Here is a 24,063-nt window from a genome sequence, read left to right as displayed (position 1 = left end):
TGATTGAAATAGCTTTTGATTTCAGTAAATATGCTGCAAACACAACAAATGACAATTTTCAGTTCTTTACAACCTATAAAGTGTTTTGAAACTTACTGTGTGTAATAATTTGGAACAGTGCATTGTACGTTTATGTTGAATTGTACTCTTAATAGTTGATAACATGAGAATTATGCTGACTGTTATTTACATCAATTATTTAGGTAAATGAGAAACATATCATTTGCATAATAATTTGGAACAGGGTGTATATAATATAAGAAAGCTTCACATAATGGTCGCACCCCCATTTTTAAGGAAACGAAGTAGGCATAAAATCTGCAACCATTAGGCAGTGAAATATGGTAATCATCTTAGATTTCCAGTCACACGTTTTTTTTTTTATAACATGGGAATATATTTTAATGTAGTGAGTTCCTGTTACAATTACAAAGCTGACACAAAGATTGATGGATCTTTAGAAGTAACCTCTTGATTACATCCACCGGCAGACAACAAGTTTATAATTTCAAACGAAATTTCTAATTTATTTTTTTGCAGGGGCTGATAGGAAACGATAGGAACGAACTAATCCGAACAGGAGACAGAGGTCAATCCAGCTGCAGCTCAATGACCAAGGTGAGTCGATCAAGTTCAAGTGATCATATTTCGATAAATCCGTGACATTAACAGGTTACCGCAGCCTCCACGATCACTTTTGCTTTTAGAGTGCAGTACTGAAACGCAGCGCACATAGAGATATCTCTGCTTTTGTGTCAGGGACTAGTTAAACCAAGTGAATTAGACTGCCAGGAACTCTGTTCCAAACTACCTAATCTGCAATTGTGCACTGACTACAGATATAACCAGGTTCTACCCTAGCAGGCAGAGCTGTGAGCACACCTGCAAGTGAGAGCTTGCATTCCCCTCGCTCTCTGCATTGGGATTTTTAAAATGTATTTATATAAACAATATTTAAAACATTTATTTACACATTTGACTGGACCGCTGAGAGGAAAGGCGTGATGATGGAGAGGACATAAATAGCAGTGAGGAGAGCTTTGCCCAGCACTGGAGGCCAGGTACGTTATTGCTTATTGAAGAGGGTTTTTTATTTAAATAAGGAGCGGGAGGGACCAAGTCAGCAATGCCCAAAAAAGCATTCTAAAGAAAAATTACAAAAAATATAATTGACTATTAAAAATTAAAAAGGGTTGGTACAGCCCTTTAAAAAAGCTCAGTAAGTTATGATTAATCTTAAAGTAGAATGGTCAACTAGACACGACTGTCTTCTTCCCTCACACCCATATTCTATTTTAGGAGTTTACTGGGGTAAGTAATGCAATGGCAGGGGCAGAGGGGGGAGAAAGAGAGCCAAAAACACACTTCCCTCCACTGCATTTCCATTTTCAGGTTAACTTGGAGAATTTTTCCAATTTAGCCCTTTGATACACTCTATGAATTTCCAACGATTCCCATTTTAGTGAAGAACTGTTTAGAGTTGTATTTACTAAACAAGGTACTGTAGTCAATGGAAATCATAAAGGGAAAACGTAGGACAGGTTTTACCTAAATTGTGACATTCGAATTTCAATTCACTTCCCCTTTGGAATTTGACTGAACAACACTGTGTACGTTAAGAAGCATCTATCCATCTGGGTTCTTTATTCAAATACAAACATTGACGTTTTAATGTGATGGAATACAATTTAATTTGGTCCAAAATTGCTCTTTTGTGAAGCCATTACGAAAATATGTGAAAGATACAAAACGGCTGCTAACATCTGTAAACAGTTAAACATGCTCACAGACCAGAGCAACAAGTAATGCTTCAGTTATCTTAAAAAGAACGTTTACGGAAATTCAAATCATTTGCATGCATGGTGTCACAAACGTACATTTTGCTTCAAGTGTTCCCAGAAGCCTGAAGTTAATAGGGTGCTAACAGGCTAGATCCTCATCTATGGATTTTCACAGACCAGGATTTTCATACAAGCTCTTACTAATTGGCTGAAAACACTAATCAGAATGGAGTTTGGATTCAAAAATGTGTTGTGTTTATTGTTCCCTGTAGTCTTTTTTTTTTTTTTTTTTTTCCATACGTGTTTGATAGAGCACTTAAAAATCCTCTCTCTTTACATTTATATACACATTGGTGCCAAAGTATCAGTGTCTGTTCTAAACAATGGTGAAAAACATGTAACACGTGCATTCGGATTCCAATCTTTGCCATGCTGACTGACCCACATTTAGAACTTGAGACCACTTTTTAGGACAGAACAACTTGATAAATCGCTCCCATTGTGTCCCAGTGTCATTTCATGCAAAATATTTTTTTTTATTAAAGGGAATCTTCAGTCAACATAACTACTACCTACAGCTTACTGTATTATCAAGTCGTTTGAGTGTAATCACTTTTTTATATTTTTATTAATGAGATTTTATTAAAACCATCTAAAACCTCTCTGCCATCATCAAAATAATATTCACACACATTCACAAGTTTGGGAGGAAACGATAGACTATTGTGCCTATTCATATGTTGTCTCTTGTGTGTATTCTGTAGCTCTGTGTATCTGCACGCCTTAATAAAAATGAGGTGTTTGTACATGTGGATATTTCTTCCAAATATCAATATCAGGTGAGGTGTTGATTTTACTCAACTAACTTTCAAGGTGTTGGGTTATTAGTTGCAAAGTGTTTTCAGTGGTAAAACAAGCCTGTTTAAGTTGAATTGAATTTGGCTAAGGACTCTTCTTAGAAAGGAGTGATATCAATTAAAGTTGAATGTGTACAGTAAGGTACAGGGCCCCCGTCCTCCAAACGGTTAATGGTAAACGCATTGTCAAAATGTATAGGAACGGCATGAGTGATCACGACGACAGTGATAATGCCTCAAAATCAGGTGTTAACCAGACTATAGTAAACTGCAGCATTATGTTTGTGTGCCTTGAAGACAGGGTTGAGAACCAACAATCTATATCCCCACTTTATTCTATGATGTAATTTTCTCAAACAACCAATAACAAAATCCAGAAGGCTGTAGGAAAAAGGGGTCTGTGTTAAATTAATTTGTAGCAGAATTCATCAAGATTCCAAATTATTACTGGATCCTTAGTGAAGACTCATTGGCTTGACACAAACTACATCTGCATTTTCATTATAAGTAGCATTTACATTAAAAGTACACACAATGCTTAGACTGGTACACTGTTGCAATTGTTGACATTCATTACCTTACAGCTCTGCACCAGCTGTTGATGGGCTGACATGTTCTTATTGGAGATGGAGGCATTCTGAGAGGCAGCAATTGTCTGTGTCGCAGCTGCCGCCGCCTGCTTAGCAGCAGCCTAGGATGGCAGAGAAGAGAGAGTATAGTATTACTGTATGAGAGAAGTAAACGGATAACCTACGATACAGTGGGTGTGCGTTTGATTCTTACCTCCAGACGATTAACAATTTTTTTCTTGATTGCGTTCTGGGCGGCCGCATTAGTGGCAACTCGCAGTCCCTCGGCAGCTTCTCTCAGCCGTTGCTGTTGATCTTCATTTTCAGGGTTTGCTGCAGCTCCCTGTGAAAGATCAAGATCTCTGTATCACACTAAACCTCATGCAGGAAGACCACCACCTCCCCTAGTTACTCCCTAAATCAGCTAACCTTTGCAGCCTCCACCATACGAGCTGTGGAATCAGCCAGAAGTTTAGCAGCTGCCAAAAGCTTCTTGGAATTGTCCATGTCTATCTCAGCTTCTGCGTCTGATCTCATGGCATTCACTAAATCAGATGTAGCCTGGGCCAGCACCCGTGCCTGCCGCACCATTTCACCTGCAATAGAGAGAAAAGCAAGATTTGACAACCACAATACAAACGCAACGTGTTCACGTCCATAAACTTAACCCTGTTTAAATTCACAGAACCTGTTTACCAATATAATTACACTAACAAATTAAAGGCCTTTCTTACTTGGTTCTTAAACACTTTTCAGAAAAGCTTAAACTATATGATCTCTTATATGAATCCAGAAAAAAACGATTTCCACTAACCAGCATCACCCATAGAGCTGAAGATGCTCTCAGTGACTGACATGATCGTATCCGTGGCTTGGTCGTAGCGTCCAATTGGCTCTCCACGACTTGCAAATTGGCGAACGTGCTGCAAGAGATCATTGAGGGCCTGGCTGACAACGCTAGCTGCAGCTCCGACTTGCTTCAACAACTCTAGATCCTCTGTGGCCGATTGACACGCACGCACACAGTTATCCACGGAACGGTCGACTAATTTTCCAGCCTCAATCAACTGTTCCTGGCAAACTGGGGAACTGATGGTCGGACTCACCACCTATGGTGAAACAAACACAGCATAGTGCTTAATGTTTTTATTAAAATTTTAATGTTTTAATATTTCTGTAACTAAAATAAAAATGCATTTATTAAAATATATACAATAATACGAAATGAAAAAGTTTTGAAAGTAACAGTTGCAATGTAACCAGCAGAACAAATGTGAAGAGTCTGTTGGCTTCCGTAGTAATTTTTCTAACTGTAGAACTGTCCCACAATTCCTTTAGGAAAACTCTAATTCCCAATACTGTGAAATACTTGAAAGTGAGAAACTTGAATATATTACTATTCAATAAATCCTTTCTACAGCAGAAACATGCTAATATTTTGGTGACTCCATTCTTACCTTGGCACAGGCGACCAGCTGAGATGTGGAGAGGGCGCACTGAGTGGCGGCTGCAATCACCCTGTTTTGTAACACTGTGTCCTCTGTCACTTGCGCCACATTCTTGGCTTTTAAGACTAACATGGCAGCGGCATTAGCAACAGCTTTTGCCAAGCTCATCAATACATCCTGTGGAGATAAATGAATTAATTGCAGGAAACTAACAATGGCCATAACACTGAATCTCTGCCTCCAGCTGCCCAGGTACCTGGAACCTCTCATCAGCCTCATTTTCCCCAATTTGACGTAGCAGATCCCCGCTGGCCTGACCAATGCTGCCAGCTGCTGTGAGTACAGTCTGGCGTGGCTGAAAAAGAAATGAAATGAATCTTATCATTGTGTGTTGGTAATGTTTACAAGGTTAACCTCTGCTAGTCAAAAAGTGCTCCCTTTGGTTGAATATATACATTACACATGAAAAGCTAAAGGAAACAATGCCATGTACAACAGTGGAGGTTTGTAGCTGGTTACTTTAACCTTGAGTTATAAACTCCTATTTTTCTACAAGACGCCAATAAACACAGTACATACATGAGCAAGCATTGGACAAGAAATGGTAGGCACACCCAACAATCAGCCATATCTGAAAAGTCCATGCAAAACCAAAACATACAAGAATAAGGGTGCTCACACTACTGATTTATTAGCCTTTGGAAATAAGCCTTTAAACTAAATTACAATTAAATTAATTCACATGCCTTGGATAAAGCAAGCCCGGATTAAAATGCTGAGTTGACATTCCTCTACGGAGCATGAAAGAGCTGGACCCCACCACTGCTTAAAATCACCAAAATAGTGCGTTACCCTGATAAAAGACTAAGTCACTATTGTTTCTCCTGCCAGTGTTTTATTATGTGTGCTATGATACACCAATATTTACAAATAGTGGTCTGAACAAAAAAGTAAACACACACACACTCACACTCACACACTCTCTCTCTCTCCAAAGCTCTTGCACTCCTACTTAAAAGTATATATATGGTACCTGGTGCTCTGGTAACATAGAAGATATAGTAGTACAAAAATACAGGCACTCCCAACGTTTTAGTAAGTCAATCTTCTTTATTCTACTAAATCCAGTGGTCGACGTTTCAGCCCCTAAGCGGAGCTTTCATCAGGACATATCCCGATAAAAGCTCTGCTTAGGAGCTGAAACGTCGACCACTGGATTTATTAGAATAAAGAAGATTGACTTATTAAAACGTTGGACTGCCTGTATTTTGTATCTCTCTCTATATCTATATCTATATCTATATATATAAAAAATATATATTGTACCTTGCACACAAGCTAACCTTTTTAGTGAATCAAAAACCGGGTGCATTACCAGGGCAAAAAGTCCATAAATTCAAAGTAGATGGCTGCACTCACGGAAATTTCGGTTAAAACATAACTTTTATTCCAATTCCATAAAAATCGACGTTTCAGTCCCTCTTGTGGACTTTCATCAGGATCCTGATGAAAGTCCACAAGAGGGACTGAAACGTCGATTTTTATGGAATTGGAATAAAAGTTATGTTTTAACCGAAATTTCCGTGAGTGCAGCCATCTACTTTGAATTTATATATATATATACATACACATACACATACACACACTACTAGGCTACAAGGTGGAAAGCAATCAGTCCAGTTGGATTGTTACTAAGTAACCTGTAGACCCGCCCCCTTTTCTGGGCCTTGCACACATGGCCACCACACTCAGAGATACATCACTCTCTAATGCAGGGAAAGCGGTCTCATGGCTAGGTGAGTACACAATTAAGGTAAATTATTTTGAGGGATTGGGGGGTATATATTTCTTTGTGCCTGTACTTGTAAGTTATGTTTTGTCCTGATGAAAGCTCCATGTGGGAGCTGAAACGTTGACTTTTTAAATGGATTGAATAAAAAGTTACATTTTATTTGAAAATCTATACAAAGTCATGGAGTGCGGTCATTTCGGCTATGTCTACATGATCCTTGCCAGACCAGCACCGAGCCCCACAGGATTACACCAGGAGTGCAAGCCCTCGCTATTTGTATATACACACACACACTTAAGCGCATCCAGTATTCATAGAGAAATACTGTAGTTCTATTCTATTCTAGTAAAAGCGGCTGACCTCTTCAGAGGACGGCTGCACAGCAGTGAGGAGGTCAGAGACAGCACCAGCCAGAGTTCTTGCTGCCCCCAACAGCTTCTCTCCACTCCCGACCTCATCTTCCATCAGTGCGGCCAACAGCTTCACACCCTTTGACATTTCCGTTAAGTTGGATGAGATAGTGGTGATCGCACAACCCACTGCGGTGTAGTCCGTCTCTGCTGGATCCCCTATTTTAAAGAAACAGGAGAACCAATGATTAATAAGGTCCTTTCCATAAATAAAAACTTGGTTTTATGTGAACCTTCACCATTAAAACAGGTTGCAATCTAAAAAGGAATCACTAATAATGTTAATAACATCGTGTGGACGTACCGGCCGTCAGGTTCACTACAGACGCCGTTCCTGCGGTGATGGCATCAACCTGGGAATGAATCTCATGTTTCGACTCATCAACCTTGTTCTGAATCCAAACTCTTGATGCCTTAAACATAAATAATAAAAAAGTGATGATAATTCAAGAAAACCATAAAGATATAATTGACCGTATTATTAATACATTGCTCAAGTTTGGCTTACAAGATGAAATGTAAAAATGTAAACTAATAACTCTAGGTAGTATAAAATTCCAGGGTTAGTATTAATAATGCACATGGTAAATTGTTATTTTATTTTTATTATTATTACGACACTCACCATGTCATGTCCAAGAGGGGGTAGATTGTCCACCTGGCTGAGGTCATTGTGGGCTTGCTGCACAGCGTGCATGCTTGTATTTATGGTCCCCATTAAAGCCTGTTGAGCAGAAGACTGGAACACAAGATACCAAAAAAAAAAAAAAATTATATATATAGTTTTTTTTTCTTTCTATGCAAAAAAAAAGAAAAACCTAACTTCCCAAATTCACACCGTTATTAAAAAGTTAGAGAAGAGAAAATGTGAAACACCCAGAACTCCAGCACATGGAACATTTCAAGCATTTATTCCCTTGCTTTGAAAAGTTTAGGACACGTAGAAAAGTAGGTTAGAATCCAATTTCTTATAGTAATTAGCGGTGACATGCAGCCGAGATGCCGAGAGCCATGATTAATTGGGAGGATGAGCCCAGTGAAGTATCTAATGAGGGACACACTTAGAAGAAGGATAATAAAAAAAAAAAAATGCAATAATTCAATTTTCATCTAGAAATTAGAAGGGGCTTTTGGATGAAAACTAATGAACATGTCGGACTGGGCTGCACCGACCCCTAGGATGACTGGGTTTTATACAGGGCAGAAAATTAACATCACTGAAGACAAGAAAGATTAGTGTGGGAGTAAATATGGATCACACATTTCAGCACTATGCTACTAGCTAGGCCTAAACGTCACTTCCACTTAAGACCTGTAATGCCCATGGGTGAATTTCCACTTGCCAATGGCTACTGGAACTTTTGAGCCCTGAAACACTGGAAAACATTCTGTTTGACACTTCGCAACAAAGTATCAACAAGGTAGTTTACACCCTTCTTTATGTTCCCATGCAGGGCTCCCACAGTTTCTATGATTGAAATATTACTTGCTTCACCGGTTATTACACTATAAAAACATTCTCTAATATTGAAACTATCCAGAAAATATCAATATGATATTATATTTGTCAACTTGAGATTTAAAACAAAAAACAAAAAAACAAAGCAATGTGAATCTTAAGTTAAATCCAATAAATCAAACAAACGGAGATCCACTTCTGACTACAATTAGGAATATCACCCTACAATAAAACTCATCCATTCTAAAACTCATCCATCTAAGTGCTCGATTCCACGCAAGTTAAGGGGACACTAAATCCAAAACAAATTTGTCTTAATTAAGCAGTTTTGGTGTATAGATCATGCTCCTGGGGTGTCACTGCTCAGTTCTCGGTCATTTAAAAGTGAAATCATTTTGTTTATGCAGCCCTAGGCACACCTCCCTGCATGTGACTTACACAGCCTTCTTAAACACTTGACCTGTAAAGAGTCTTCTAATGTTTCAACTTCCTTTTTTGCACTGTCTGTTTAATTTAGAATTGCTTATCTCCTGTCCTAGACCTCGCAGAAGCCTCCTGAATGTAAATAAAGTTAAATTTACAGAGCAGGAGATAAAACTTCTAAAGCAAATTAACATTTGATTGAAATTTAAACAGTTTTTTTGTCATGCAGGAGGTTTAGCTAGGGCTGTATAAACAGAAACAAGTGATTTAACTCTGCATGGGCATGATCTATACACACAAACTGCCTCATTAAGATAACGTTGTATTGGTAACTATAGTGTCCCTTTAAGTTACATGGCTTTAAAGGCCCTCCAAAGTTAGACGACATTTAAGAGACTCTACACTGTGCTCTGTTGGTCAAGCGTTCTTACCAGAGGCGGCATGTGTCCTCTGTATATCTGTCCGGTGGTGAGCTGTTGCTGTGCAGATGGCATAGTTCCCATGTTGAATGTTTCTGGTCCGCTGGATCCTGAACGTATAATGGCCGGCAGAGCTACTGTACCATGCTCGGGCCTCCCTGGTCGGGTGAGCTGTTGCTGCTGTAGAATGGTAGACCTGGAAAGATAAGCAGAACATGTGTTATCTCCACCAGCATTTAGTGGTAACGGCATAAATTAATGGGAATCAATAAATGTCAATATCCTTGAGGGCATTAACAAATGCTCCACAGTTTAACATCAGGCAGTTGTGAGAGCGTGTATAATATATAATGTTATTTATAAAGCGCCAAACAATTCTGTAAAATGGGTGAAATGACATCTGCTGTAACAAGACGAGTCAGACGCACAGGAACAGAGGGTGCTGAGGGCCCTGCTCAAATGTGCTACATTCTAGTGGGAGTGGTGTAAAGTGACACAAGAGTGAGTTAGTTTATTGGATGGCATGGTTGCAGGAGAGGAAGCAAGGTGGGTTAACAAGGTGCGGGGAGGGAAAGCCAGTAATAATTTAATTGATATGCTTTCCTAAAGGAGTTTTTAATAATCTTTTGAAGGAACAGAGATTGGGTGAGAGTCTAATGGAGCAGAGAAGGAAGTTCAAAAGGAACAGTGCACCCCTAGAGAGGCGGAGGAGGTACGTGTGGACAGGAAGATGAGCCTCGCCGCCGCGTTCATTATAGAATGTAACGGGGCAAGTTGGGAACATGTAAGACCACTGAGAAGCGAACTGCAGTTGTCAAGGAACGTTATAATAACAGCATGGACAAACACCATAGCAGCACCCGGTGTTAGGTAGGGGCAGGTGCGAGCTTTGATTTTGAGATGGAAGCGGCAGTATTTGACAAGTGACTGGACATGAGCGGTGAAGGAGAGGTCAGGGTCAAAAAGAACACTTGGGCAGTGAGCCTACGAGGTAGAGCGAATGGTAGCGCCATTAACTTGGGGAAAACAGATAAGGGAGTAGCAACACTTGAGGGGAGGGTGGGGCATTGGAAGTTCTGTTTTGGACAGGTTAAGTTTAAGGAAGTGAGCAGCCATCCAGTTAGAAATAGCAGAGAGGCAGTCAGACATGAGTCAAGAGGGACGGTGAGACATCAGGAGAGGACATATAAATATATATATATATATATATACACACACACACGCACACACTTCAAAAAAATGACTAATTTTCAATATTAGTAAAATATCAAATAGTAATAATAATAATATGGGAAAATAGATGTAGGTAAAAAAGGGGACAGACTGATGACCCCTGTGGGGACGACCTATCTACGTGGGTTAAGGTAGTAAAGGGTCTCATTTTGTGAAAAATATTATCATCCTTGGTTCGTTCATTTTGACAGACTCACTTTTTTGGCGAGACAGACTCCTCTAACATTGTTGATTCTTCATCTCCATCCAGCCCAAATCTGTCCTTGCTTTGTTTCTGGTGGGGTGGGTGGGTTAAACAACAAAAAAACAAAAACATGAGAATTTTACCATACATCCCTATAAATAATGTTTAAATATGCTAGCCCATATGTTGCAAAACTCCCAGTTTCCTATTTCTCGCTATAAGCCTGGCAAAGCACCATGGGAACTGCAGTTTTGAAACAGTTAGGCACCCACTTCCTGGCGACCAGAGGCTTAAAGTCTTTGTTTTATAGGAGACAAGTTCTGATTTTTCTTCTCTATTATTTATTGTTTAGTGTGAAAGTCCTTCAAGAAAAGCATTATAAAAGAACAAAATGAGGCCACACTCCGAATTTAGAAGATGAAGGCAAATCTCTTTTCAAATATTATGTAAAGTTCCTGAGATATTTCAATAGGATTTCATGTTAACAAAATGCAAAAGCTTCTTGGGAAAAATCGCTACTAAATCTGAACATGCAAACAAAGGATTATATGGAAGAGGAAAAAGTAGAATCCTGTGTGCGCCAAGTATTTGTTATTAGCCATCACAACGTACTTGTAGAGACCCAACTGTGAAGCGGTTAGACGGTATTTCTATCTTTGTGTATTTATTTGTGAATAAGACATCCCACTTTAAATCGGTACATAGTGTTCATACCTTCTTAAGTATAATATCAATATAGCCGGCAATAAGCTGAGATATTTGCTCTCCTTCTGTCGTCTGCACGGAGTAATAACTTTCTTGATACTCCCCAAAATCCTGAAAAAAATGCATAAGTTAGAAGTCATGATATACCTATAGTGCTACTGGTAGATAATTATTCTAGAGAAGACCCAATTTACGCGGGCACAAATGCAAGCAAAAGGTAACAGAATAAAAGGGGACCTGACACGACTGACAGCCTAACAGGACCTGGAATCCTTGTAAAGATTAGAACAAGGTATCTAGAGCTAGTGCAGTAAATGTATAGAATGTACTTTTGTTCTGCATGGAATCTGACATTCTATTGACACAGCAATAAATGCCATATTGGAGAATGCCATGAGCAAAATGGGCTCTCCACCCAAAGGGACTTTACTGCATCCTTGGCATTCACCTGCATGCTAAGAATTGTGGGATGCAAGCTGAGTCAAGTGCATGCGCAGATTCCGTGCTGTGTATGGAGGAATTTGCAGGGAGCGATCGTCCGGTATGAATACCTTTTATTCTAGTGGTTTTCAAACATTTTGTCAAGGACCCAAATTATGCACATCTTGGAGACCTATTCTTCAATTGGAAAATTACCTCAGTGATTCATTCATCAAGGGTAACATAATATCTGCATTAAGTTTACAAAACACCTTAATTAAACCCATCTCCGTATCAAAGGGGTTTCCATTATAATAAAAAAGACAATGCCGCTATACTATGGAACTTATTTAACCCCTTAAGGACCAAACTTCTGGAATAAAAGGGAATCATGACATGTCACACATGTCATGTGTCCTTAAGGGGTTAAGGCAACTGCTTGGGGACTGTTCCAAATCCCTGTTTCTCCTATCATTGAGGATTTAGGACCCCTGGGTTTAGAACTATTGCTGTAATCCAGAAACTAGCTGGTGATTTTGCCATCACATGGAGAACAATATATCTCTACCTATCTGAATGTACGTCATAAAAGGTTCTATTAAAAGCATGAAACACTATGGAGTAGTTGGACACGTTACAGGGAGAGGTTATATGTAATAATAGGAGGAGTTATAGATAGAGGTTATATGTAATAATAGGAGGAGTTATAGAGAGGTTATATGGAGTAATAGGAGGAGTTATATGGAGTAATAAGAGGAGTTATGGGGAGAGGTTATATGGAGTAATAGGAGGAGTTATAGAGAGAGGTTATATGGAGTAATAGGAGGAGCTATAGGGAGAGGTTATATGGAGTAATAGGAGGAGTTATAGGGAAATGCTATATGGAGTAATAGGAGGAGTTACAGAGAGGTTATATGGAGCAATAGGAGTTACAGGGAGTTTATATGGAGTAATAGGGTGAGTTACAGGGAGAGGTTAAATTGAGTAATAGGAGGAGTTACAGAGAGAGGTTATATGGAGTAATAGGAGTTATAGGGAGAGGCTATATGGAATAATAGGAGGAGTTATAGAGAGAGGTTATATGGAGTAATAGGAGGAGTTACAGAGAGAGGTTATATGGAGTAATAGGAGGAGTTACAGAGAGGTTATATGGAGTAATAGGAGGAGTTACAGAGAGAGGTTATATGGAGTAATAGGAGGAGTTATAGAGAGGTTATATGGAGTAATAGGAGGAGTTATAGGGAGAGGTTATATGAAGTAATAGGAAGAGTTATAGAGAGGTTATATGGAGTAATAGGAGGAGTTATAGGGAGAGGTTATATGGAGTAATAGGAGGAGTTATAGGGAGAGGTTATATGGAGTAATAGGAGGAGTTATAGGGAGAGGTTATATGGAGTAATAGGAGGAGTTATAGAGAGAGGTTATATGGAGTAATAGGAGGAGTTACAGAGAGAGGTTATATGGAGTAATAGGAGGAGTTACAGAGAGAGGTTATATGGAGTAATAGAGAGAGGTTATGTAGAGTAATAGGAAGAGTTACAGAGAGAGGTTATATGGAGTTATAGGAGGAGTTATAGGGAGAGGTTATATGGAGTAATAGAGAGAGGTTATGTAGAGTAATAGGAAGAGTTATAGAGAGGTTATATAGAGTAATAGGAGGAGTTACAGAGAGAGGTTATATGGAGTTATAGGAGGAGTTATAGGGAGAGGTTATATGAAGTAATAGGAAGAGTTATAGAGAGAGGTTATATGGAGTAATAGAAGGAGTTATAGGGAGAGGTTATATGGAGTAATAGGAGGAGTTATAGAGAGAGGTTATATGGAGTAATAGGAGGAGCTATAGGGAGAGGTTATATGGAGTAATAGGAGGAGCTATAGGGAGAGGTTATATGGAGTAATAGGAGGAGTTATAGGGAGAGGTTATATGGAGTAATAGGAGGAGCTATAGGGAGAGGTTATATGGAGTAATAGGAGGAGCTATAGGGAGAGGTTATATGGAGTAATATGAGTTATAGGGAGAGGTTATATGGAGTAATAGGAGGAGTTATAGGGAGAGGTTATATAGAGTAATAGGAGGAGCTATAGAGAGAGGTTATATGGAGTAATAGGAGGAGTTATAGGGAGAGGTTATATGGAGTAATAGGAGGAGCTATAGGGAGAGGTTATATGGAGTAATAGGAGGAGCTATAGGGAGAGGTTATATGGAGTAATAGGAGGAGCTATAGAGAGAGGTTATATGGAGTAATAGGAGGAGTTATAGGGAGAGGTTATATGGAGTAATAGGAGGAGCTATAGGGAGAGGTTATATGGAGTAATAGGAGGAGCTATAGAGAGAGGTTATATGGAGTAATAGGAGGAGATATAGGGAGAGGTTATATGGAGTAATAGGAGGAGTTATAGGGAGAGGTTATATGGAGTAATAGGAGGAGCTATAGGGAGAGGTTATATAGAGTAATAGGAAGAGTTATAGAGAGAGGTTATATGGAGTAATAGGAGGAGTTATAGGGAGAGGTTATATGGAGTAATAGGAGGAGCTATAGGGAGAGGTTATATGGAGTAATAGGAGGAGTTATAGGGAGAGGTTATATGGAGTAATAGGAGGAGCTATAGGGAGAGGTTATATGGAGTAATAGGAGGAGCTATAGGGAGAGGTTATATGGAGTAATAGGAGGAGCTATAGGGATAGGTTATATGGAGTAATAGGAGGAGCTATAGGGAGAGGTTATATGGAGTAATAGGAGGAGTTATAGGGAGAGGTTATATGGAGTAATAGGAGGAGTTATAGGGAGAGGTTATATGGAGTAATAGGAGGAGCTATAGGGAGAGGTTATATAGAGTAATAGGAAGAGTTATAGAGAGAGGTTATATGGAGTAATAGGAGGAGTTATAGGGAGAGGTTATATGGAGTAATAGGAGGAGCTATAGGGAGAGGTTATATGGAGTAATAGGAGGAGTTATAGGGAGAGGTTATATGGAGTAATAGGAGGAGCTATAGGGAGAGGTTATATGGAGTAATAGGAGGAGCTATAGGGAGAGGTTATATGGAGTAATAGGAGGAGTTATAGGGAGAGGTTATATGGAGTAATAGGAGGAGCTATAGGGAGAGGTTATATGGAGTAATAGGAGGAGTTATAGAGAGAGGTTATATGGAGTAATAGGAGGAGTTATAGGGAGAGGTTATATGGAGTAATAGGAGGAGCTATAGAGAGGTTATATGGAGTAATAGGAGGAGCTATAGGGAGAGGTTATATGGAGTAATAGGAGGAGATATAGGGAGAGGTTATATGGAGTAATAGAAGGAGATATAGAGAGAGGTTATATGGAGTAATAGGAGGAGTTATAGGGAGAGGTTATATGGAGTAATAGGAGTTGTTATATGGAGTAATAAGAGGAGTTATAGGGAGAGGTTATATGGAGTAATAGGAGGAGTTATAGGGAGAGGTTATATAATAATACAAGAGGTTATAAAAATACCAGTGTGAAACTTTTAGGAGATGCAGCCCAGCGTTTGACGGTGGTCAGGGGCCATTCCTGCAGCACTTCTTTAGTTCTCTCATCTACTCGCATGACTGATTCCTTGGTGATCCCCAGCAGACGTGGCACTAGTTTGTTCTTCCCCTTCATTTTCTCCTAGAGACATAGAAAGAAAGATTAGACCTGAGTTATAGGTCCATCTACCATTTAATACGCCAAAACAATAAACCTGGTAGATTCTCGGGATTTGCTTTGCTTAATTGTTTATATTTTAAGGGGGGGATTGATCACTGTACACCTCACGCTACTTGTACTACTATTTATTAATTGAGTTGGACAGACTCAAACGCAGAGTAAAGTGAAAATCAAAAATAAAATGTAGACGCAAAAAAACAAAGCTTCCTTATACAGTAAATACGTTTTCCAAATTCTTTAATAAGTCATATTTCAGCTGGTTTCTACAGTACTGTAATAAACCTTCCCTGAGTCCCACCAGCTCAGAAAGGAAACGCTACCTGCGTGTGACACGGTCATGAATAGGCAGGAAATATTTATAAATTCACAACAAACTATTTGTTAAGAGTATGAAATCGGTTGATTTTGGAAAACGTCATGTCAGCAAAAAACACAGACAGAAAATGATCACTGGTAGAAAGAAAGTGGGTTAAACAATCTAATCTTAACGAAGATGGTAATTAAAAAGGAAAGCACCAGAGGAGATGAGAGCGTAGAATATGCTTTAGAAGCTGGAAGAATGTCTGCTGAAATCAGTTTCCCCCCCCCCCCCCCCCCCGACGATTATGTAAGCTTTTTAAAGACATTGTGCTTTTTTTTTCCCTTCACACTATATATCACTTTTATTGATTTTCTCAAATGTACAAAAGAAGGCATTATTACATGCATACTTCAGGAGGGCAGAAAACATGCAACTGCTGAAGGGTGCTGAACGATTTTAAACAGCTTTGGAAATTCCTCAATTAGTAACATTCTGCCTTTTTTCATCATATGATATAATAGCACAAAGATCATTTCTTCCCCCCTTTTTGGGGGCACGATATGACATTTTTAAGACTGAATATTTTGCCTTCTTTTGGAACAACTACTGATATATGAAAGCGAGAAAAGTATTACTTGACGGATCGGAGTAATTTTTCACTTTATATAACTGGTTCTTAATGTACATGAATTGCTGAAAAAGGTTTTAAGATTTATCTTAAAGGGACGCTATAGTCACCAAAACAACTTTAGCTTAATGAAGCAGTTTTGGTGTATAGAACATGCTCCTGCAGTCTCACTACTCAATCCTCTGCCATTTAGGAGTTAAATCCCTTTGTTTATGAACCCTAGTCACACCTCCCTGCATGTGACTTGCACAGCCTTCCATAAACACTTCCTGTAAAGAGTCATCTAATGTTTACACTTCCTTTATTGCAAATTCTGTTTCATTTAGAATGTCCTATCTCCTGCTCTGTTAAAAGCTTGCTAGACCCTGCAGGAGCCTCCTGTATGTAACTGAAGATCAATTTACAGAGCAGGAGATAAAAACTTCTAAAGTAAGTTACATCTTTTTGAAAGTGAAACCATTTTGTTTCCATGCAGGCTGTGTCAGTTACAGCCAGGGGAGATGCATAAACAGAAGCGATTTAACTCCTAAATGGCAGAGAACTGAGCAGTGAAAATCCAGAGGCACGATCTACACACTAAAACGTCTTCATTAAGCTAAAGTAGTTTTAGTGACCATAGTGCACCTTCAAATTGTAGAAGCATAGTTACAGGAGTTACCAGCTAAGAGCCAAGTCAGGCAAAATCTTCTGAGCTGCTGTTTCAGCCGTGTTTATATCAGTTGCATTACTGATGCTTGCGGTCTGCTATAAAATCATTAAAAGATCCCGGCCAGACACAAATGGAAGGGAACCATAAAGAAGCAGGCCGATAACATCACAAAACCTAAAACAATGACATTTCTGTTGTCTCCCTAGACTAGATGCTCTCCCTGGTTCTCAGTAGCCTCACTGTGCTATCCTTGTGCAGGTTTGAGTTTCACTTTTTGACCCTATCTTGTCACACTATATGGAGCATGACAGTTCTTGTTCTGTCATTCTAAACACTTCTCCATGCTGTCTGGCCGCCTGTGGAGGTTTAAAACGGCAGGCTAAACAAACGAGTATGTGTGTTAGGAGCAGTCATAAATTATCAGCATCTCACATCATGGCCAGTGCTGTATACATTATGTTTCATGTGACTAGTGTTCTATTATACCTAATAATCAATACTCCAGCTTTTACGTTCCTTGATTGAGACCATGGAATTCTGCTGGCTTGGTGTTTGTTACTATAATGTTACTAGACACCCACTGGAATACGTGGTCTATGGCGATTGGGCAGGAGATGACAAATGGAATTATCCATGATCCCCATGACCACCATTATCTTTATATTTGAAACAAAGAATAAATAGTTAGGTTTTTTCCCAAGCTATTTCTTTGTTACAAGGTGGGTGGAAAGTTTATATGCTAAAAGATACTACAGCAAGTAATTTTATCACAATCCTGTACGTCTTGCGTGTTAATTGGTTTAAGTGGTGTGAGATATTTGGGTATCGGTTGGGTAGCTTTGATTACGATGACTCATCACTACAAAGATGCATGAATTAAGCTCAAATGTTTTTAATTATTAAGGTTTCTATAAAATGGTCAGTACAAGTACCATTAGCCCATGTATGATGCTTCGAGCACTCTGCTTATACGTGAAGGCAAGACATGTTATTGGGTTTAAACAGCTGGTCTTCATTAACCTCTGTGTGTCTGCCTCCATACATTCTACGCAGCGTGTGATGGGTTAATCAGGATCATTTCAGTAAATCATTCCAGATTTTATCATGCCCCTAACTGGTGATGACTCACTCGTTGCTCATTCTTTTACAACTCCCCCAACTACAAGACACAAAATATTATTTTATTATATGTAGGTGTGTGTTTTTTAAAAAAAACGTTGGTTTAGCAACTATTCCCTCTCCCCCACCCTGAACAATGTAAATCTATATATTGAGGCCATGGAAATGCCATAAAGAATATTTTAAAGTCTAATCACCCCCTTTCCCAATCGCAAAAGTCTAGGGTGGTGGGGGGGTGCAGGATACTTTTTCCACAACGGTCAAACATCAAAGGCCATGCTTTCCTACTGCCCCCCCCCCCCCCCCCAAAAAAAAGTTTATGAATAATACTTTGCACATTCCCAGTTGGCTAATAGCATGTAAGAGAAAAAGTCTCAGAAGCTGGCAAAATTATAGCCCACGTTGTTTAACCCCTGGAAGGCCACACTACTACTTTGTACCTTAGGGATGAGAGATAATTTTACATTTTGCTCATTGAGCTGGAAATGGTAAATTGTCACTCACATTAAATTAAATTAAACTACAAATATACGTTTTTTTTTAGTATTAAATATCCAGGACAACACATGAAAATAAAATTATTAAAAAACAAAATTCTCCTGTTAACTCTAAGTACAGCAAGACCCATATGAAAAGTCCAGATCAGAAACGGTTAAAAGGAAAGTATTGACACCCATTTTTAATGTATTAGAAATACTTTTTTATTTTAAATTACAAATCATAAAACAATAAAAATAAATAAAACAATTATCTGCAAAATTCTTGCAGTTGACCACCTAAGAAAGGCTGTTTGCTGCTATAGACAGACCGCTCACAGACCAAAAAGAGGCTCCACCAATCAGGAGCATTATGGGACTGATCTTATCCCATAAACCACTGTTCAAGAAAGCTGTAAGCTTGTTTGAGCAGGGTCCTCTTTAACCTATCGTTCCTGTAAGATTTCTTGTAATTGTCCTATTTATAGTTAAATCCCCCCTCTCGTAATATTGTAAAGCGCTACTGAATCTCTCGGCGCTATATAAATAATATATAGCAATAATAACTGCAAAATCTATTTCTAATTGTCATATTGTGGCTGCCAATGGAAGGGCTCGCAAAGAGAGTGACAGACCACACGGTCACCACGGACTAGGACATGTCTCCAAGTCACCACCTTCTCCCCAAGAAACTATAATCACCCGACTGAACATCTTCACATTAAGCCTAACAAACTACCCAGAGAGTCCCTGGGACCTGTGGGAGACTCTCACAGGCACAGTGCGCCCAACCGGGAGCTACCAAGTTTCCTGGAACTGTAGATCAGCTAGAGGGATCGCCACAGTCCGGTCAAACTTAGTTCACATAGCTCTTGGCCCCAGCACCACCAAACCGAGCACTAACTGAATTAAGAATGTGGACAGGCATCCATAGAAACCTGGGACTTGAGTGAGCTCCATGTACCGGCTTCACAAGCAGTCATCGAATGTGACCAGGACCTTCAACCCAGCGCTGTGGAACTCTGCACCGGATGGGAGGATGCTCGTGGCTCAGTCAAAATTCTCTTTGGGACTACTCAGGCTAGGAACCTTCAATATGAGCACTTTTTTAAACCGACTACCCTCTTCAGGTATTCAGGTGTCCAAAACGTTTGGGGATGCTCGCCGAGGAAAGTCGTGTTTTAGGGGACTCTATTGCAAGGCACTCAGGTGCCTGATCATTAAAAAAAAGTTCTCTCCTGCTCAAGTTTTCTCTCAGACACCAGGTCTCCAGGATTGTAAAATATGCTGTGCAATGCTTTGTTCTCTTGGTGACCCCCTGTTGGAGACCTTGGTACAAAAAGGTGACTATCGCTCAATAAAGTGTTTGTGTTGCACCATTTTTCTGCCGATGAAAAGCTTTAGGAGATATGTTAGGGAGTCTGCTGGCAGAGTATTGCAAAAATGAGGTGACTGGCAGAATCATGCAGGCTTTTCCAAACCTGGCATTCGGTGGGTTTTTCTGAGGATCAGCAGCCCATAATCAACTGGGAAATATCTAGTTGGACATCAGTACCTGAAGCTGCTCACCCTGAAAGACTATGAATATTTAGAATATCCCTGGAAATGCTCACAAATGACATTCACAACTGACAGGCGGCTGTCATTTATAATACAATATGCACGGTATGAGGGAGAATTCACAGAGATCTGTGTGTTTTGGAAAGATCCAAACTGCTTCCCACCACTCCATTACGAATGGATTCTGCTGGAGTTGCAAACGTGTGACATTTGTTCCTGCAACCTAAATATATGGAAAAGCCTACATGAGTAAGACCATCTACATAGAGATGTGCATGTACATAGAAAGGCCATTTGTGTGCACTTGCCCCCTTGGCCAAAAGTCACCGACCTGCCCTGATGGCTCCTATCAGCTTATACACCGCTCTTTTGCAGAGATCAAGGGTTGGTTTAAGATCTAACTAGGGGGAAGTGTGACACAAACCTAAAAAAGTAAACTTTATTTAAAAAACAAAAAAACAAAAAACAAAAACGAGGGCAGGGCGGAGGAGGGGATATGACCCACAAATCTTACCCAGGAGACTGTACTGTTGCCGTCAGTTAGTGCCCTCACAAAAACTGTTCTCAACGCACGGGTTAAGCCCCTGGTAATACCAAGTGCCCCCACGTGGTCAAAAAGCGTTATTTCTTAGGAGCAAGTCGTAAAATGTTTGTAACTGAAACTGAGAGAACCCTTAAAAAGTTTAGACTATGTACAAGAAGCTGTAAAAGGGCAGAGTATATTAACCTGGGTGTAGTATTCCGGAAAAAAAAAAAATATATATATATATTTTGACACAATGAGCAATAATACAGCTGCTGCTAATCTGCCTTCATTAAGGGGATGTAGCCAAAGGTAGCGCCAGAGAATCCGTGTCAATTTGTAAAAAGTTGTATTTTAAATTATCTATATACCTCTAGAATGTTTTATATTATTTGTTTGTAAAGATATTGAGACGCTAAGTGCATTATATTTTTATGACTGACATACAGTATCACTACATGCTGAATAACATTTCCTAATTTATTTATTCAGTGTACAGAACTTAAAATTTGGATTTTTTTCCCCCTTTTTTCTTTTAAGCATTTCTAACCAGAAAATGCCCACGTGATAACAGAGAATGGGGGGGAAGGGGAAGCAGAAAAAATAGCAAACATAATTGACGATCTATGCATTTGTAATTACAATGTATGAAGGAAGAGGAAAGAAAGAAAAAAAAAACAGACTATGCTGCCATTTTAACAAGACATAATCCTAAACATTAACATCAACTCATTATTTTTTTAAAAAATGTTAATTTATATAGCGCCAGCATTAAATGTTCAAAAACACCAAATCTAGAACTTTTAGCGAATTGCCCATATAATATAAAAACTTAAATTCAGACCTTAACCAGGAAGAATGAGACTCCGTAAGTGCGCAGGGATCGAGCTAACTTCACGTATTTCACCTTGGCCTCAATTTCAGTCATTTCACCACAATTTTTATGTTCCTATCGCAAAGAAAAAAACAAAACAAAACAGGGATCTGGTGAATTTAGGTCAAATTTACAGAATTAGGCTTCCCAAAACCGTAATCCATTCTGCGTACATGACACCATCATATGATAAGAAACGGAATCTACACACAACACAATCTGTTCCAGGTACACATTGTGTTCCTTCACAAGTTCATTCTGTTTAAGACATTATCTTGCCTAGAATCTGCTCTGTTGATGTAATTGTAATTTTCCAGAGCAACAAATGTTTGAAACAAAGAAGCTCTATAAACATTCATCTGGTGCTCCAGTTGTATTACCTGAAATAACTTCTTCTCTGATCCTCTTTGTTTGATGTATTCCTTCGGAAGAAACTCCTTCAGGCTGTAAATCAAAAGTAGAGGTTACACACCAACCACAAAGCATACTATTCTGTACATGTCAGAAGCCAAAAGGCATATTCTGCACCGGAATCTCTTGTTCCCCATAAAACTTACTCTAAAAATCCAGGTTTGTGTTTCACTTCCACGTGGGGTCCAAACTGGATCTGCGTTTGGATGCCCCCAAACTCGCAGGCTTTGTCAAATGACACTGGGTGAGATCCATTCAAAATGTCATCACGTGCCTGAGGAAACATAGGGAATTAATAAAAATGCCTTACAAAGTCAGGATTAATGTGCAGTGCGTATCATTGAAAACAATATACAAATAAATAAAACCCATTGTTGAAGAAAAATATGTATGTTTATACATGTATCATGCACATGAGTAAATGAATGATACATAATCGTGAGCGGTGTATTATAGGAAAATAAAATCGTAATAATAGACCACTAGATTGAAGGTACAGTGGTTTAAATGTCTCCAAAAATCCATAATGTCATATTCCCCTCCCCCCAATACGCACTTGACTTTGATGTATATTTTATAGTACATGTGTGGAGTGACTCTCTTGCTCATTAAATGTATCCACATTCTGTTCTATGTTACTCATTTACCTGAACATACAGTAGATTAAGCTGCACGGGATCCCTAGAATCCACATTCTGATCAGAGTAGAAGAACTTTCGACGAAGGAGCAGGGTTTCATTCTCATCAACACCTTGTTCCCGGAACGTGCGGCTGTGATCCAGCCAGTTCACTAGAACATTCAGAAGAGGAAAAGTTACAGAAGCCCCTTGATTTAAACACTTTGTTGGGGACTAAAGGCTTACAAATCTAATTTCACTAGTGCGGTAAAGTTTATGGAGAGGCCTCTTGGTGACAGTCAAAAATCTGATGGGGCTCTAGCCAGTGGCTTAAAAATATAGGGAAGGTCAACAGCCTGATTTATTTTAAATATCTGGAACGACAACGCAGAATAATTAATTTCTTGACAAACGATCCCACAGTTTAATGTTGGCCGCTTAACCAAAACATGGCTTAAGAATTTATTTGAACATACCAGTTAACAAACGTGTTTTCTGATGGAAGGAGATTCCAAAAAACCAAACAACAAAATCCTAGCTTTTGTGATTAACACACAGAAATATAAAATAAAAATGTAAAGTATCCCTTACAGACCAGGCAGAATAGATTTTCACCAGACAATTCTTTTTGCTCAACTAATTTTATAACGGCAGATTAAAAAGTATTTAATAACCAGTAAACGGATTGCTTTTAATCATTATCCCATAGTGTTCAGAATAAAGCAAGTCAAGTATTTTTCCAATCAATTAAAGCTTAAAAAGATATTAAATCCAGCTATTTCCTCTAGCATTACAACTGGTCAACCTGCTCTCACTCACACTCATCCTCAGTATGAAGCTTTGCCTTGAGTTTTTCCATTTTCTTTTCATCTCGGAGCAGCGTTCGATCTTTCTTTAGCGTTCCGGTAGGCTCTTCTTTCTTCTCCTCGATGGTCTCACGGATCAAGGAATATTCTTCATAATTTGTTATACCTGGGAAACAACATAACTTTTTACTTTTGTGTGGAACAATTTTGAAACCTATCGCTTACTGATAAATATGGTGCTTTGTGAAATATACCAGCTTTTTATGCTGGCATTCTTACACTATACTGAAACCAGAAATCAGATTTTTACTCCAATTTATAGGCCAATACATGCATCGCATATTTAGGCAACACATGAGTGCAAGATACTATAAATAATCTGGTATCTCTCTCTAAAATCGTAAAAGATATGTATGGAACGAACAATATTGAAAATGTTCTGATTCTGGAGAAACAGGTTACATTATATTCTTATTTCCCATTTCCATCCCTCAACAAAACACGTAAGAGTTATGTGAAAGCCATGTTCTGATGTCATGGAGATGAATTTAATGTTTCATACAAATGGATTGTGATACATTCGATATATAACGACCATATAACAAGAAGGATCAGATTGTCTGGGAAAGAAATGCTGGATATGATAAGTGATTTATTTCTAGGGCACCTTAAAGGGACTCTCCAGTGCCAAAAAACATATCCGTTTCCTGGCACTGCAGGACCCTGCAGT

General features: G+C 39.0%; 1 protein-coding gene across 5 annotated transcripts in view; it reads right to left on the bottom strand.

Moving 5' to 3' along the window:
* TLN2 (talin 2) overlaps positions 1-24,063 on the bottom strand; it is a 181,141-nt gene that overhangs the window by 53,540 nt on the left and 103,538 nt on the right. For all 5 annotated transcript variants that reach the window (XM_063449395.1, XM_063449394.1, XM_063449398.1 and 2 more), the window contains 18 exons: positions 23,347-23,499; positions 22,558-22,700; positions 22,057-22,184; positions 21,880-21,943; positions 21,470-21,574; positions 15,175-15,330; positions 11,290-11,391; positions 10,589-10,665; positions 9,171-9,354; positions 7,483-7,596; positions 7,162-7,270; positions 6,808-7,016; positions 4,912-5,010; positions 4,665-4,832; positions 4,022-4,316; positions 3,637-3,803; positions 3,422-3,550; positions 3,216-3,329 (listed from right to left, as the gene is read on the bottom strand). In XM_063449395.1, coding sequence (XP_063305465.1) covers positions 3,216-3,329; positions 3,422-3,550; positions 3,637-3,803; positions 4,022-4,316; positions 4,665-4,832; positions 4,912-5,010; positions 6,808-7,016; positions 7,162-7,270; positions 7,483-7,596; positions 9,171-9,354; positions 10,589-10,665; positions 11,290-11,391; positions 15,175-15,330; positions 21,470-21,574; positions 21,880-21,943; positions 22,057-22,184; positions 22,558-22,700; positions 23,347-23,499 — 2,516 coding nt within the window. The remainder of the gene's footprint in view (positions 1-3,215; positions 3,330-3,421; positions 3,551-3,636; positions 3,804-4,021; positions 4,317-4,664; positions 4,833-4,911; positions 5,011-6,807; positions 7,017-7,161; positions 7,271-7,482; positions 7,597-9,170; positions 9,355-10,588; positions 10,666-11,289; positions 11,392-15,174; positions 15,331-21,469; positions 21,575-21,879; positions 21,944-22,056; positions 22,185-22,557; positions 22,701-23,346; positions 23,500-24,063) is intronic.

The sequence above is a fragment of the Pelobates fuscus genome, chromosome 3, assembly GCF_036172605.1.
Source record: "Pelobates fuscus isolate aPelFus1 chromosome 3, aPelFus1.pri, whole genome shotgun sequence".
Classification (NCBI taxonomy): Eukaryota; Metazoa; Chordata; class Amphibia; order Anura; family Pelobatidae; genus Pelobates; species Pelobates fuscus.
The sequence above is the reverse complement of the archived record's forward strand: the minus strand, read 5'-3'. Positions and strand labels throughout refer to the sequence as shown.